At 38.9% G+C, this 13,662-nt stretch overlaps 2 protein-coding genes and 1 long non-coding RNA gene across 8 annotated transcripts in view; 1 reads left to right on the top strand and 2 right to left on the bottom strand.

The window, feature by feature from the left end:
* Positions 1-3,487, top strand: part of LOC123960060 — a 22,710-nt gene extending 19,223 nt beyond the window's left edge. Inside the window, exons 2-3 of the long non-coding RNA XR_006822427.1 lie at positions 1,965-2,047; positions 2,285-3,487. This is a non-coding gene — a long non-coding RNA (uncharacterized LOC123960060). The remainder of the gene's footprint in view (positions 1-1,964; positions 2,048-2,284) is intronic.
* txnrd2.2 (thioredoxin reductase 2, tandem duplicate 2) overlaps positions 1-4,925 on the bottom strand; it is a 22,916-nt gene extending 17,991 nt beyond the window's left edge. The window contains exons 1-8 of the mRNA XM_046034556.1: positions 4,810-4,925; positions 4,366-4,431; positions 4,206-4,262; positions 3,974-4,118; positions 3,489-3,563; positions 1,917-1,995; positions 414-476; positions 47-117 (exon numbers count right to left, since the gene is read on the bottom strand). Of these exons, the coding sequence (XP_045890512.1) occupies positions 47-117; positions 414-476; positions 1,917-1,995; positions 3,489-3,563; positions 3,974-4,118; positions 4,206-4,262; positions 4,366-4,431; positions 4,810-4,885 (632 nt within the window). The 5' untranslated portion in view covers positions 4,886-4,925. The remainder of the gene's footprint in view (positions 1-46; positions 118-413; positions 477-1,916; positions 1,996-3,488; positions 3,564-3,973; positions 4,119-4,205; positions 4,263-4,365; positions 4,432-4,809) is intronic.
* Positions 4,926-6,795: 1,870 nt separating this feature from the next.
* arvcfb (ARVCF delta catenin family member b) overlaps positions 6,796-13,662 on the bottom strand; it is a 144,956-nt gene continuing 138,089 nt past the window's right edge. For all 6 annotated transcript variants that reach the window (XM_046035424.1, XM_046035420.1, XM_046035425.1 and 3 more), the window contains one exon: positions 6,796-9,810. Coding sequence is in view for 2 of the 6 variants with exons in the window: in XM_046035425.1 (XP_045891381.1) it covers positions 9,805-9,810 (6 nt within the window). In the remaining 4 variants the exon portion in view is untranslated. The remainder of the gene's footprint in view (positions 9,811-13,662) is intronic.

The raw sequence follows: 13,662 nt of genomic DNA, 5'->3' as shown, positions 1-13,662 counted from the left end.
TGTGTGTGTGTGTGTGTGTGTGTAGTTAGGTGGAGGACGTCCTCACGTTTTCCCGGGCGACTTTTTCAGCCAGAAGATGTCATCACTTGTGATGCCGTGCTCCATTGCTCCAGGGATCTGTAATGAGAGTTAAAGCTGTGACCAGAACTATCCAACCAACTATCAACAGATCTATCAGTATTGTTAAAAAGTCTAAAACCTGCCTTCCTTTGTGTGTTAAGGCATGTTTGTGTGTCATAGTGTAATGGCTCCAAACCACATTCACTTCAGTGGTTTTGGCTACTCTGCCGCTGTAGGGTCTCTCTTTGCTCATTTGTTTGTCTACCTGGTAACCAATCAACCAAACAACACGTGCTGGCAGAGAAACATCTCGGGGGTGGGGTGGGGGGGATGATGATAGCTATGTTACTTACATTTGTAGGGTACTTGGGCCGTCCACCCGTAGCGATCACAATGTTCCTGGCAGTCAGGATCATCTGTATGTGAGAGGAGGTTAAATGTTAAGTAACAGCCTTTGTTCATATCAAATGAATGCAAGTGGTCTCCACAGTATTCTGCATTAAGGTAATGACGGAAGCACTGAAACGAGTAACAGCACTCTCAGTAGCTACAATATGGAGGTGTCCATTTAAAATAGTATTATATAAGTTGACAATCATTTAATAAATACACAATGATTTTTTTAATAATTAAAAAACATTTAAAACATATTTAAATGAAGAATGAAATGAAGCAAACTTCTAATGTTGTAATAATTTGTATTAATGTTACATGTTTGATATATCATATATAATCAGTTACATAAAAACAAGTATTGAAAACATTTTATAGCAGTAAAGTAATTTGTGTTTGTAGTCTCCAATTATCAGTTTGGTACGGAAGCCCTAAACGGCCATCCATTCAAATATTTTTTGAACGATAACAGGTTAATTTTCTCATGATCTCAAGATAACAAAGCAGTTGTTTAACACAGGGGTGCTGCTTTTTCGGAACCTTTGAAGGATAATAAAAAAAACACAAAAGAAGTAGGGATGCACCGAATGTACTGTCACCAAAATTAATCGGCCGAAAATAGCCAAAAAAGCACTTTTGGTGTTCGGCCTAATAAATCAAAAGACCGAATAAATTTTACAGAACAGTTACTTAGACATGTGTGGAAGCATTTTAAAGTGTCCGAGGAAGACGCAAAAATGGCTGTTTGCTGACGCTGTTCTGCTGAATTGTCTCCCTGCACATCCACTCCATCTGTGGCTGACGTTTTAGAAAAAGCAACAAACGATCTGACCCGCTTTGAGTGTTTCTGTCACTCGTTTATGAGAAGATGATTGAGGTAGCCGCACATAAATTTGGAGTGCACAAATATTCAAACCTTTACGGTAACTGAAACGGACCAGAGCCAGCTGCCAGGCAGGTTAGCGACTTTATCCTGTCAGTTTCTCTCTACTAGTCCTACCTGAAGAGAGGCTGTGAAGTCTTCATGTTACACAATACGAGAACCATATACAACATTATTTATAAAACTGGGTCGGACTTGATGAATTTAGCGCGAGGATACACGTGTGACAATGTCCGGTTTTCAACATAAGGTGTCTATAAAGTATGGAAATAAGATTAATTGGATAACATTCACAGAAAGTATAAAACATATTACATGTGTCCATTAAAAGTAAATGGACACTCAGAGTCCTGTGCTCTACCAACCGAGCTAACCAGAGACACAGGAAATCTTTCTGAAATTATCCTGAAGAAACGCACCTGCCGACCCCTGTATTCAGATATGTTTGTTATCTCCAGATCACAAGAAAATGATCCCGTTATCACGGGAAAACAGAGTAAAAAAAAAAATTGAATGGATGGCCGCTTAGGGCTTCCGTAGTTTGGGACTGGCTGATTGTATAAATAAATGTCTTAATCACCTCTTTCCCAGCTTTAGTTAGTCCTTTAACTGTGTGTTCATCCACCAGACTTCCTTTGATGTTCAGATACTTCACCTTCCTGCAAAACAGAGGATCAACAGCTGGTTGTAATACTGCAGATTCCACATACAGTAAGTGTTGTGTATTTATTTGCATCGTCATTTCTCTCACTTATTTCTTGCTAATTCCCACTGTACAATCCCTCTACATTTTATCTTCTTGATCTGCTGAAATACATCAGAAAGACCCCAACAAAAGCATGATTTCATTGCATAGCGAAGAGGCTGGACCCACCTGCATCATGTAAAATGTGTTACTGCGTATGTTTCCCATGTATTATATATAATTCTCTGCTTTTTTTTTACCAGAAGGATGTGTTGAACTACATCTCTTTATGGATCAGCATTATACATTCTGAGCATCTGGATCAAGAAGTCAAGAGGTGGATTATGCTGCAGGGGTGGTTTCACAAGTTTCTATGAACATTATACTTTATTTCTACAGCGGAAAACACACAGTATAACTCCACTGTAATGTCAGATATTCAGTTTCGGATCACCTTTTACAAGCAAAAACATTTCACAGCCATGTTTCCAGTCTAAAGGAGCTGAGGATGAGAGACGGCAGAATTTGTATTGAGATTGTAATGTTTTTTTATTTGATTAAGACATTGTTTTAAATTCAACATAATAATTCACCATGCTCTTGACGTGTAGATATGGAGACACTTGATTGAAATCGATTGTTGAAAGTTAAATAATTAGGAGTTTAATTTCAATCCACTTAATTTAATTTAAAGACTGAATATTGGTTTTACTTAATTCATTACTTGGTACAAACATAACTAATTATAATTTGCACAATGCAAATATACTCTTGGTCACACAAATCTCTTTACTCACAACTTTAAATTTTAATTTAACTGCTAAGTACTTCTCCCGCCAACAGAACTTTATTGCTACAGGAAAATCTAACTTAATTATTTAATAACATTTATTATTTGTAATTAAACCCTTATTAAATTACTTTTTTGCGGTGTGTTTAACAATGTCTCTCTGCTGTCCTGAAAGTCTCTTAGCTATCTGTTAATTAAAAAGGCAATAAAACCATATTAGAAGCATTACTAATAAGATGAGTCCAAGCAAATAATATAATTGGATTGAAAACATTTGAGGTTGAGCTTGGGCACATTCACACAGAGGTTAACACCTGTTTGCCCTCCAGCCAACCACTCAATCAACATGTGGTGACTGACTATCAATCCTTCAGCTGTGTACCAACAGAAATGTACAGCCTTCAGCACTATTTCATGTCAGAAAAAACAGACCTGCATATAAATATTCCAACATTTTGGTGAAAAATGACTAAATTTACAAGAATAGAAAGGTTTATTTTTGGCAGGATGACAACATTTGGACTATAATCACACACAAAAACTCTCCACTGAAGAGAAGCCAGCTGAACCAACCCTCACATCCAAAGGGAGGAGCATCTCCCATAATCCCTGCATTCAAATCAACTGTTAAATGAAACATCGCCTGAATAAAAGCAAGCAGAGCTGGTGTCACTCACTTGTCCTGGAGTTGAACTCTGTGACCCCAGTTCAGAGATCTGACATGGTTCTGAACAGCCTCTGCCATGGTGGCCCTGTAAAACACACCAGAGGGAAATATCATTCCTGTTGTTCCTTTGGGTGTGTTGGCTCACAGACACAGTAAATAATGGGAATCAACAAGCAAATAATGCCCTAACACCATGTATATTCAAATTATAATTTGGCAAAACTATTTAGTTTTGTTTGTTTTTATTTATTTTATTCATGCTATTTTCTGATTACACACAAAATAGCATGCAAAAATTTAATATTTGCAGTGACCAAGAACATAGTAAAAATGTAGTTTTGAAGCTTTAGCATTAATTCACTTTCCAACCCCAAGTAGTGTCCTGCTGCAATTACATCACTAGATGGTGCTGGTGAGCTACTCATGAACGTTTATCAATTGCGTTGGTCACAGTGAGATTAATTCTCTAATACTTTAGACTTTAGATTGACATACCAGTCGTGGCAGATCGGCCCTGAGATCTGCCACCCAAACTTCTTAGCGTCTTTGACTGCAGCACCAAGCAGGGCAGCCTGGTGCATGAGCTTTTTAGGAATGCAGCCAACATTAACACAGGTTCCTCCAAGACCCCACTTGGTCCCTGTTTGGAAAAGCATTTTCCAGAGGACGTGACAATCTAATCAGCTGGTTCAGACACGTTCAGATAACAACAGTTTCAGAAGAATACCTTTCACAGATGGCTCCACATAATCTAAAACAGCAACTTTCTGTCCCAGCTGCGCCGCTGTGAATATATGGATATACAGTGTCAGTTTATTAAAAGGTATAAATCATACATACAGAAACATGAAGGGATAAGAGACACTTCATTATAGCCTATATCTCACCTTCTTTGGAACAGGCAAGGCCTCCTGAACCACCACCAATGACCACCAGGTCATAGTCATACTTCCCTGTACGAGCATATTAGATGATAGACAGTAAAGTTATGTTGTGTTTACCTCACATACAAAGTTTGCTCAAACAGATCAGCACTCTCAACTCCACCATCTTATTTCATGTTAAAGAATATGCTTGTGTTAATCCTACCATAGTATTTCTCACAAATACGGACTGATGCATCAAGCGGTAAAGTGTTGACATTTTGTTTAACTCGGGACAAATTAACAGGATAATAGTAACAGCAGGTTAAGTTACAGCAGGTTAAGTTACAGCAGCCCTGCTGGTTTGTGAGCTGCGTGCTGACAGAAACACCTCCGAGTGCGACCCGAACCCCGTCCTGTCCTCCGTATCTACACAACATATATATATTTATTTATTCATACTGTTACCTGTCAGGTTTCTTGTGAAAACATGCACGAAATTAGTCCTTTTCCACCGGTGTCTCCCTCTACAGAAGGCAGCCATGTTGTTATTATGAAAGGACCCTGGTCGGGTGTGTGGTGCCCAGAGACTTGCCTGACAGGAAATAGGTCGCACACACTTCTTCAATAGGCTATTCAATAAAATAATATATTGTTCATATTAAATCAATAACTGAAGTTTCAGTAACACACTGGGATTACTACACATTATATTATGCATGTATGTGTCATCTTGTTTACTGCCACTCTGTCTACTTATGACACCAACCTACTGCCTGAAGGCATCACGTGGTCTGAGGAGATTAGGCTATTTGACCCACAGTTTTTTTTTTATTATTCTTTTACTGTACAAATTCCAATACAACTCTTCATGACATACTTAAACAATCACAGATACACAATAATGTTGAGACACTATAAAGTTATAGCAAGACTAAAAGAAAATAACCACAAGAAATAAGGAGAATGTGAGTGTCTTACTCCAGGAGCATAACTAAGTTCAACAAAGACAAAAGAATCGGGGCATTTTGGCTCGTCATGTAATGCAGAAGACTTTGTGAAAAAGCTTGAGTTCATTCATCTAACCACCTCCACCCACAGTGTCTCCACTGTGGTAGTGTTGCCAACTTTGTCACTATTCATGAAATGAGGGACAAGAGGTGGCCTGCTGTTTTAAGCGATTTGTCATAATGATAGCTAAACTCTTAATTAAATATTAATACATAACTATATGCCATGGCAACATACGATAGGTTTAATAATAAGAGTCCTTTAATGGAACCATTACCTGTTACCTTTACCAATTGTCTAATACAAAAAAAATTGTTACTCTCGCACAGTAGGTTTGAACAAGTTATCCCATTCATGTGACAAACTAAAAATTACATAGCTTCTTTATGCTGTACCTTTACTATTAGTATAAAACAAAACACTTGTGATGTGTTTTATTTCCAGCTCATGCCTTTCCTAGTTGCAGAAAAAAAAACCCAAATAAGCCAAAAAAGCAACACAAGTGAGGAAAATTGTTTTCAACAACTCAGAGCTCATGTATTTAAACATGTTTAGATTGACCACTTTTAAGGGTCTGTTAACCTAAATTCTAAAAGGACATGTTTCTTTTAGTGATATACAGTCAGGCAGATGGCTTTTGGTTAACTCTGTACTGGTCAAACTTAGGAGATTTCTGCTTCTGACACTGTTCAATGGAGGGGAACTGAATTTCATTTGTGGTGGTAACAGCACATTCAACAGAAAAATATTTTTCCAGAAGCAGTGTCCTCCCCATTAGTCTGAATAATCCACACAGTCAACACTTTTCTTTGCTTGGTATAAAGTAGTTCCAATTGTAGTGTCCAGTGCTTGTGCTTTTGGCTCATAACAGTTCAAAATAGCACTGTAGCAGCAGGACAGAGGGTCAGTGACCTTCTACGGGGAGAGCAGTGATTGGTGGTTATGTAGGGACTGAACCCTTCTATAGAATTTGACCTCTAACCCCTTGTTTTGTTACCTCGGAATAGCACTGTACCCTTCTATGGGTCTGACCTTTTATTTTGCAGACTCAAACCCTGCTATGGTACCTAACAGATACCTAAACATATCTTATATAAGCTATGTTTGATGTACAGAGAGACAGAATGGTCATCGGGCTGGGTCACTCTCCAAGCTGCTGCAGAGCTTGTAATTGATGCTGAACTCTTTGATGTAATAAACTTTTATGATCAAGAACAGTGTCAAGCGGGTTTCTTCTCAACACATCATCGCAGCATTATTGTTTGGACACCACAGAATCTAAACTGTTCAGGGTGAGCACCACAAATGAAATTCTATTTTTGTATTTTAGGTGGATTGTAATGAGCATTGTAGCCTCTAGGGGCTGCTATCATGACTTCAGGCCTTGAGTCTGAATGGAAATGATTACACAAAATAAAATAAGACGCAGAATCGAGCAACATCTTCTTTCCAGGCATGATTTATTGAAAACACACCAAATTTATACTCTACAAACCAGTATTTTTCCGTTATGTTTCACAAGCGTAATATTTGCCTCTGGGTATTAGTAAAATTAACATAATACATTCTGTCACTGTGGCATCGCTTCTGCTCGCTACGAAAGCATTAACAACTTCACTCCTCTAGGAAATCAAAACCATGTTTTCGATTGAATCTACCTTTTTAAAAGTTTATAATACAACGTAATACAAGGCAGAAACCCACCAACAGTCTAAACTACTTCGGGTTGGGGGGTGGGGGGGGGGTGCAGGGTGAATGAAAGAGTTGAGTAGAGGAAAAAGGGAGGAAGAGTGACACAGGAGGAGAAGGGGGGCGAAGTGAACAGACAGGATGGACAGATGACAGTTGAAAGGGGGCAATAAAGTTATATAAAACACACATCTTTATCTACCATGGAAAAGGTTAAGGCACATGATAGGTACAAACACATCTGCTACTGAGTAGTACAGTTACTTTATTTTGACGGTCTTGGATCAGTTATATCTACACAGGTAGGTTTGTTTGATTCGATGTGTGTCCGTGTCCTGCATTTATTTTACAGCACAGTCGCTTGGCTCTTTGTTTTGTAAATGTACAACGCGCTGCACATCCACAAAACCAAATAAAACCCCCGTTTTTGAGTGCATGTAAATACAACTCCAGATCCTTTGGTTGTGGTGCTGCAAAGCGCAGTCAGGAATAGACAGTCATATGGGTCTTTGTTGCAAGGGTTCAGTATTGTCCAATGAAAGCACACACTTCTGAGGACACACAAAAGGGATGCTGGGTATTATTATAACTTTTTTTAACCTCTGGAATTAAAATGTATACAGTAAGTTTTTTTGTAGTTTATTAATTTTTACCACAACGTACATCTTTGTAAACACTGTGTAAAATATGCAAGCTTTATAAAGTCACATACGCCACAAAGAAAAATCAGACTTCAATGCAGGCACATGCCGTTCGCCTTGATGACGCATGAGTGATACCAACTTGGATTGAATTCTCTTTCTGTCTCCCGTCCACAGTGAATCAGAAAGGCAGAAGCCAGAGAGGAAACTGTACACATCATCTCTAGATTTTGTGTGTATCCTCTCAACAAACAAGAGAAACATGTCAGTATGATTCTGTCTCTCTCTGCTTGTCAACTGCCTACCCTACAACGTTGTAAAAATATATACTATATGACCAAACTTGATGTTTTGTTTTGTACAGTGCGATGCAACTCTTTTATTTTGCTTTGAACATCCAGATCCACTGGTAACCTGTACGCTCTTCCTGCACATGAATGAATTAGTTAATATCCAAATGACACCACAAAAAAACTGGCACTTGGAAAGAATAGAATATAAACATCTGTACAGTTTTTCTTCATGCTCACGATTGAATATTTCTCTTTAAGATGCACTGGTGAAGGGGGGATTCAGGGTTGGCGGTAACTTGATCTGAATGCATCGGGAAGAAAAATGAAGGGACTTCTATTCTGTTCTTTAACATCCGTCTGACCGCTGACCCCTCCAGACTGTCTCTTTTGAAGATGCAGGGGCTGTCAGACAACATGTCTTTCATCGCCTTCAGAAAGAACACTGCAGATAAACTTTGTTTCTGTAACTTTTTTTTTGACAAATACAAAATATAAATAGGTGATCGCCGGCGTAACTCGACAATATTTGACACACATTTAAGTTACGTGGTTATTTCTTGTTTACAAACATAGTGAGCCTTTATCAAATGACATGTGCTTTCCAAACAATGTGATATTAACATACAACTAAGAAGTCTGTAATTTTTGTCGAGTTTTTGTTCCTTCATTTTTCTGTTTTTTTTTTCCTTTTCACCCTTATATACATTTATATAAAACCCAACAAAAATAAAAAAAGTCCTTTTTAGATCTATTCTTTCAACAAGAGTAACAATCTTTTGCCTCTCTTTTCAAAAACACATCATTTATAAACAAAATGCCTTATATCCTCTTTAATACACATCATTGACAACCAGCCAGGAGACTTGCTACACAACCCGAGCGGTTACACAAGTAACCACAGCTGTGTGAGTGATGGTCAACATGTCACTCGGCCCCTGTTGATTAAAAAGAACGTTTCATTTCCATTTTAGATTCTGCGATGCAACACGAACAGAAACAGACACTCCATCTGATGTACGCACTATGTCACGTTCCTTTCTCTAGACCTCAACTTGCAAACTCCTCACTTTATACACTGGACATCAATCACTCTAATTTCAAAGTATCTCAGTGCGCTTACTTTTTTTTTTTTTTTGAAATAACACAGTGAACCAAATAACTTGTAAGTGAATGAGACCAGACTGCTGTGAGTACATGTTTATCCATTATGCTACAGCTCTTCTCAGGCCCAGTTTATCTCTTTTCCTTTTCCTTTCTTGTGTCCATCCCACCAATCTGAAAACATTCAGTGACCTTCAAACACACCAGTCCATACCTGTTCACATCAAAATACCAAACCTACAACCATGTAAAAAATCTCAAAAACCCACAAAATTGAGGCATGAACTTCTTCCAGATGTGCAAACTTCCCATTTTGTCTCCTTCAGGTTTCCGTCAAAAACACTTTCAAACTCCTTTTCCATTCACTTCCTTCATCTCGCTTTTTTTCCCGCCCTTCATAAGTCCATTCCTTCACCAGCACCGGCCTCTGTTCGTTTCTTTTCACCGGTAGACCTCAACAAGAGTCAACACTGTAAAATTCACATAATGTCCAGTGGGAATGTAGATATGAGAAACTAGTAGGAGTAGTCACTTTTTATCGTTTTTTTTCTTTAATTCTGAAAAGCATGAGGACGCTGGCTGCTGCTGGGTTGTCGCTGTTGAGATTTTCATTTATTTTTTAATCCTCTTTTCTGTACAAAGTCCAACTCCAAAGATGAGCTCCATGTGAAATGGCAGTGGCGATATGAGAGATCCTCCTCTAGCTGGGGTGTTGCGCTGTCGTTATTTTAAGCCTGAAGCAGGTGGACAAGAGAGAGAAATATTAGAGGAACTACAAACATACAGTCATTGTATGGTCATTGAAGAGTTTCAGTTTTAAATGCTACACAGCCACTGTACAAAAGAAATGACAACAATCATGGCAAATAATAACGTCAAAACTACATAACAGTGATATAAAGGAAAAGGTGGCATTATTCTATGGTTTTTGCTGCTGTCAACAAATCACATTAAAAGACCAAAACCAACACTGAGGTTTAATTTTGTAAAGCTGTACAAATTATTATTTTTTTATTAACAATGGATTCAATGACTCAATTTAAAGTGAAAGGGGTTGCTTGCTGTGACAAACCCAGAGTATAATCACCCGACTATGTATCTCCCCTCAGCTCTATGGAGCATTTTACCATCATTTGGCTCATTGTTTTGGTTTTCTAGTCCACAACTTTGCAGGCAGTAGAGCCCAGCTGCTTTAAAAGCTCTGTTAACCCACTGTATGCTACCTGCCCAGCGCCAAACAGCAGACAGAAACTTAACAACTAGCTGGTGGCATTCAGAAGCTAAAGAGCTGGATATTTCCCTCAGCAGCTGGTAGAGACCAAAATAGAGCTAAAAGGTATCCGATTACATTTGCCAGGTGGCCAGGAAGAGGACTTCAAATGAATGTCAGTGTTGCTGCATGTCTGCTGGTGGTGTAAATAGTTAAGTGTTTTGCTAACACTGAGTAACTTTCTAAAGCTGTAATATGTCAAATGTGATCCTCAGTTTGTTGTGGAGTTCTGTCCAAATTTACAAGGTGATTTGATATATTATGTCTAGTCTTTACATCCATGTCACCTACAACATTTCAAACAGGAATGAATAGTGCATTTGTTGAGGTCTATGTTCAGCTGCAGATTAACACACATTTGGCATGTGGTGACTGGATGTCTATGACAGAGAGAGATAAGATATACCGTTTTTGATTTTGGTCTTTTCATGAGATTTGCTGACAATAAGGATCCCTTTGAATATCACCAGTGTTTTCCTTAAACATTTCACACAAAAATGTATTGTGTGTAGGAACCACATTTTGCCATCAGTGATTATTAATTTAGAACGAAACTCTCCAGTTGTGCTTTCGTGTCAGACAGGAAGACAATCAGTTGGTAAAATCACATCACTGTCAACAAATCATGCCAGTCCAGATGGCAAATGGAGACAAGAGACAGCAAAACAGATGCTTAATGTCCCGGTTGAAATCCTGCATATGTTAAATGGAGTGAAAATTACTTACCTGATGGTTTTTAATATTACCTATAATATCTGTTTTACTAAAGTGCCAAAATGACAATGAATACCACAAATCATACCACTGTGTCTCTTAAGAGTCGTCCTGTGATGTGTTTCCTACATCAGTGAAATGGATGGAGATGAAAGAATTGAATGCATGGCCACTGACAAAGATGACTAAGATAAGAACATGACGATGAGGAAGACAGTGAGGTCTGACAAGAGGCCTCTGGCAAAGAAGAGTACGACAGCAGTGAGGAGGAGGCAGAAGGAGATAAACGCTACTGGCAGATTAATGACAAGTACTGAAGCTCACCCAGATCAGCTTGCAGCTTTACAAAAGTCATTCAGTGGGACAATAAATTGTGGATGAGTTTGAGAATTCAGTCAAACACCGTAGGGCAAACAGTCACTAATGCACTGTAAATAAAATATATACAAGCTTAAAGACATGACTAATTTATTGACTTGTGTAACAAACTGATTCTACTGTTGCCTTACAGCTAAAGTAAGGCATGACCAAGAAAAATGGAAAACAAGAAGAAACTCAGCTGCTCGTGAATGCAGGAGGATGTTCTGACAAAAACAAAAATTTCAAACTTTCAACAGAAAGCCTTCGTTACATTTGAGGGGTTTTAGTTGTAGCTCTAATTACTGAAACAGATAAAAGCTTTCTGTTTAAATACATTTGAGTTTCTCCACTAAAAAAAAAAAATACATTTTAGGAAATCTCTCAACCACAAAGAGAAGCTGAAATTCTTTCTTTTTGTAATTTACATGGAAATATGACTAATATATATATGTCTAAGTTACATAATGTGCCACTTAGTAAACATTTATACAATGAATTTTTTAACACAACATATTTAAATCAGCTACTTTGGATCTCAAAATGTATGTAAACTGAATTAATGTGAGCCCACTCTCCATTACATCTCTGCCTTTTACATATTATATTATGTGTGAGTCGATAATGAGAATTTGTGCGCGTACACATTATAAGTGCTGGCTTCCATCATCAACTTATCAACTTACATGAAATATTTATCTGAAGTCATCTTGCATTGACCAAAGAAACTGTGCGTATGATGAGTGCAGACAGAGAAGAGGTTTTCTGTGAGTGTGTGTACGTGCATGTGCATATCTTTTTCTTTCCTTCTACTGCTTTTCATTAAGGGGATAACTGAGTCCTTGCAGCATCTATCTGAAGTGCAGAAGAATGATTCCCCATCATCATTTGCCACCAATTTCAGCAAAGGCTGCCAGGGGAAGCTGTGAGTGAAGCTAGGCGTACATTTAAATCAGACGGGTGGTGCTGAATTGTAAACAGAGACCACAGCCTGTGTACGAGTATTACAAAGTGGAGTCAATTTGATTGTTGCAAAATTTAGGCGTTGCAGTAGTAAAATAGTAGTTGCAATATTAAGGTTCACTAAGCCCTGCCCTCCTTGGTAACTGTTTCTACACATACCTTCACGCACATCACATTGTGCTATATATACACTCACCTAAAGGATTATTAGGAACACCATACTAATTCTGTGTTTGACCCCCTTTCGCCTTCAGAACTGCCTTAATTCTACGTGGCATTGATTCAACAAGGTGCTGAAAGCATTCTTTAGAAATGTTGGCCCATATTGATAGGATAGCATCTTGCAGTTGATGGAGATTTGTGGGATGCACATCCAGGGCACGAAGCTCCCGTTCCACCGCATCCCAAAGATGCTCTATTGGGTTGAGATCTGGTGACTGTGGGGGCCGTTTTAGTACAGTGAACTCATTGTCATGGTCAAGAAACCAATTTGAAATGATTCAAGCTTTGTGACATGGTGCATTATCCTGCTGGAAGTAGCCATCAGAGGATGGGTACATGGTGGCCATAAAGGGATGGACATGGTCAGAAACAATGCTCAGGTAGGCCGTGGCATTTAAACGATGCCCAATTGGCACTAAGGGGCCTGAAGTGTGCCAAGAAAACATCCCCCACACCATTACACCACCACCACCAGCCTGCACAGTGGTAACAAGGCATGATGGATCCATGTTCTCATTCTGTTTACGCCAAGACTTGTAGCCTCTTTTTCCTATTTGTAGTGGAGACGAGTGGTACCCGGTGGGGTCTTCTGCTGTTGTAGCCCATCCGCCTCAAGGTTGTGCGTGTTGTGGCTTCACAAATGCTTTGCTGCATACCTCGGTTGTAACGAGTGGTTATTTCAGTCAAAGTTGCTCTTCTATCAGCTTGAATCAGTCGGCCCATTCTCCTCTGACCTCTAGCATCAATAAGGCATTTTCGCCCACAGGACTGCCGCATACTGGATGTTTTTCCCTTTTCACACCATTCTTTGTAAACCCTAGAAATGGTTGTGCGTGAAAATCCCAGTAACTGAGCAGATTGTGAAATACTCAGACCGGCCCGTCTGGCACCAACAACCATGCCACGCTCAAAATTGCTTAAATCACCTTTCTTTCCCATTCTGACATTCAGTTTGGAGTTCAGGAGATTGTCGTGACCAGGACCACACCCCTAAATGCATTGAAGCAACTGCCATGTGATTCGTTGATTAGATAATTGCATTAATGAGAAATTGAACAGG

The sequence above is a fragment of the Micropterus dolomieu genome, linkage group LG21 (assembly GCF_021292245.1).
Source record: "Micropterus dolomieu isolate WLL.071019.BEF.003 ecotype Adirondacks linkage group LG21, ASM2129224v1, whole genome shotgun sequence".
Lineage (NCBI taxonomy): Eukaryota > Metazoa > Chordata > Actinopteri > Centrarchiformes > Centrarchidae > Micropterus > Micropterus dolomieu.
The sequence above is the reverse complement of the archived record's forward strand: the minus strand, read 5'-3'. Positions and strand labels throughout refer to the sequence as shown.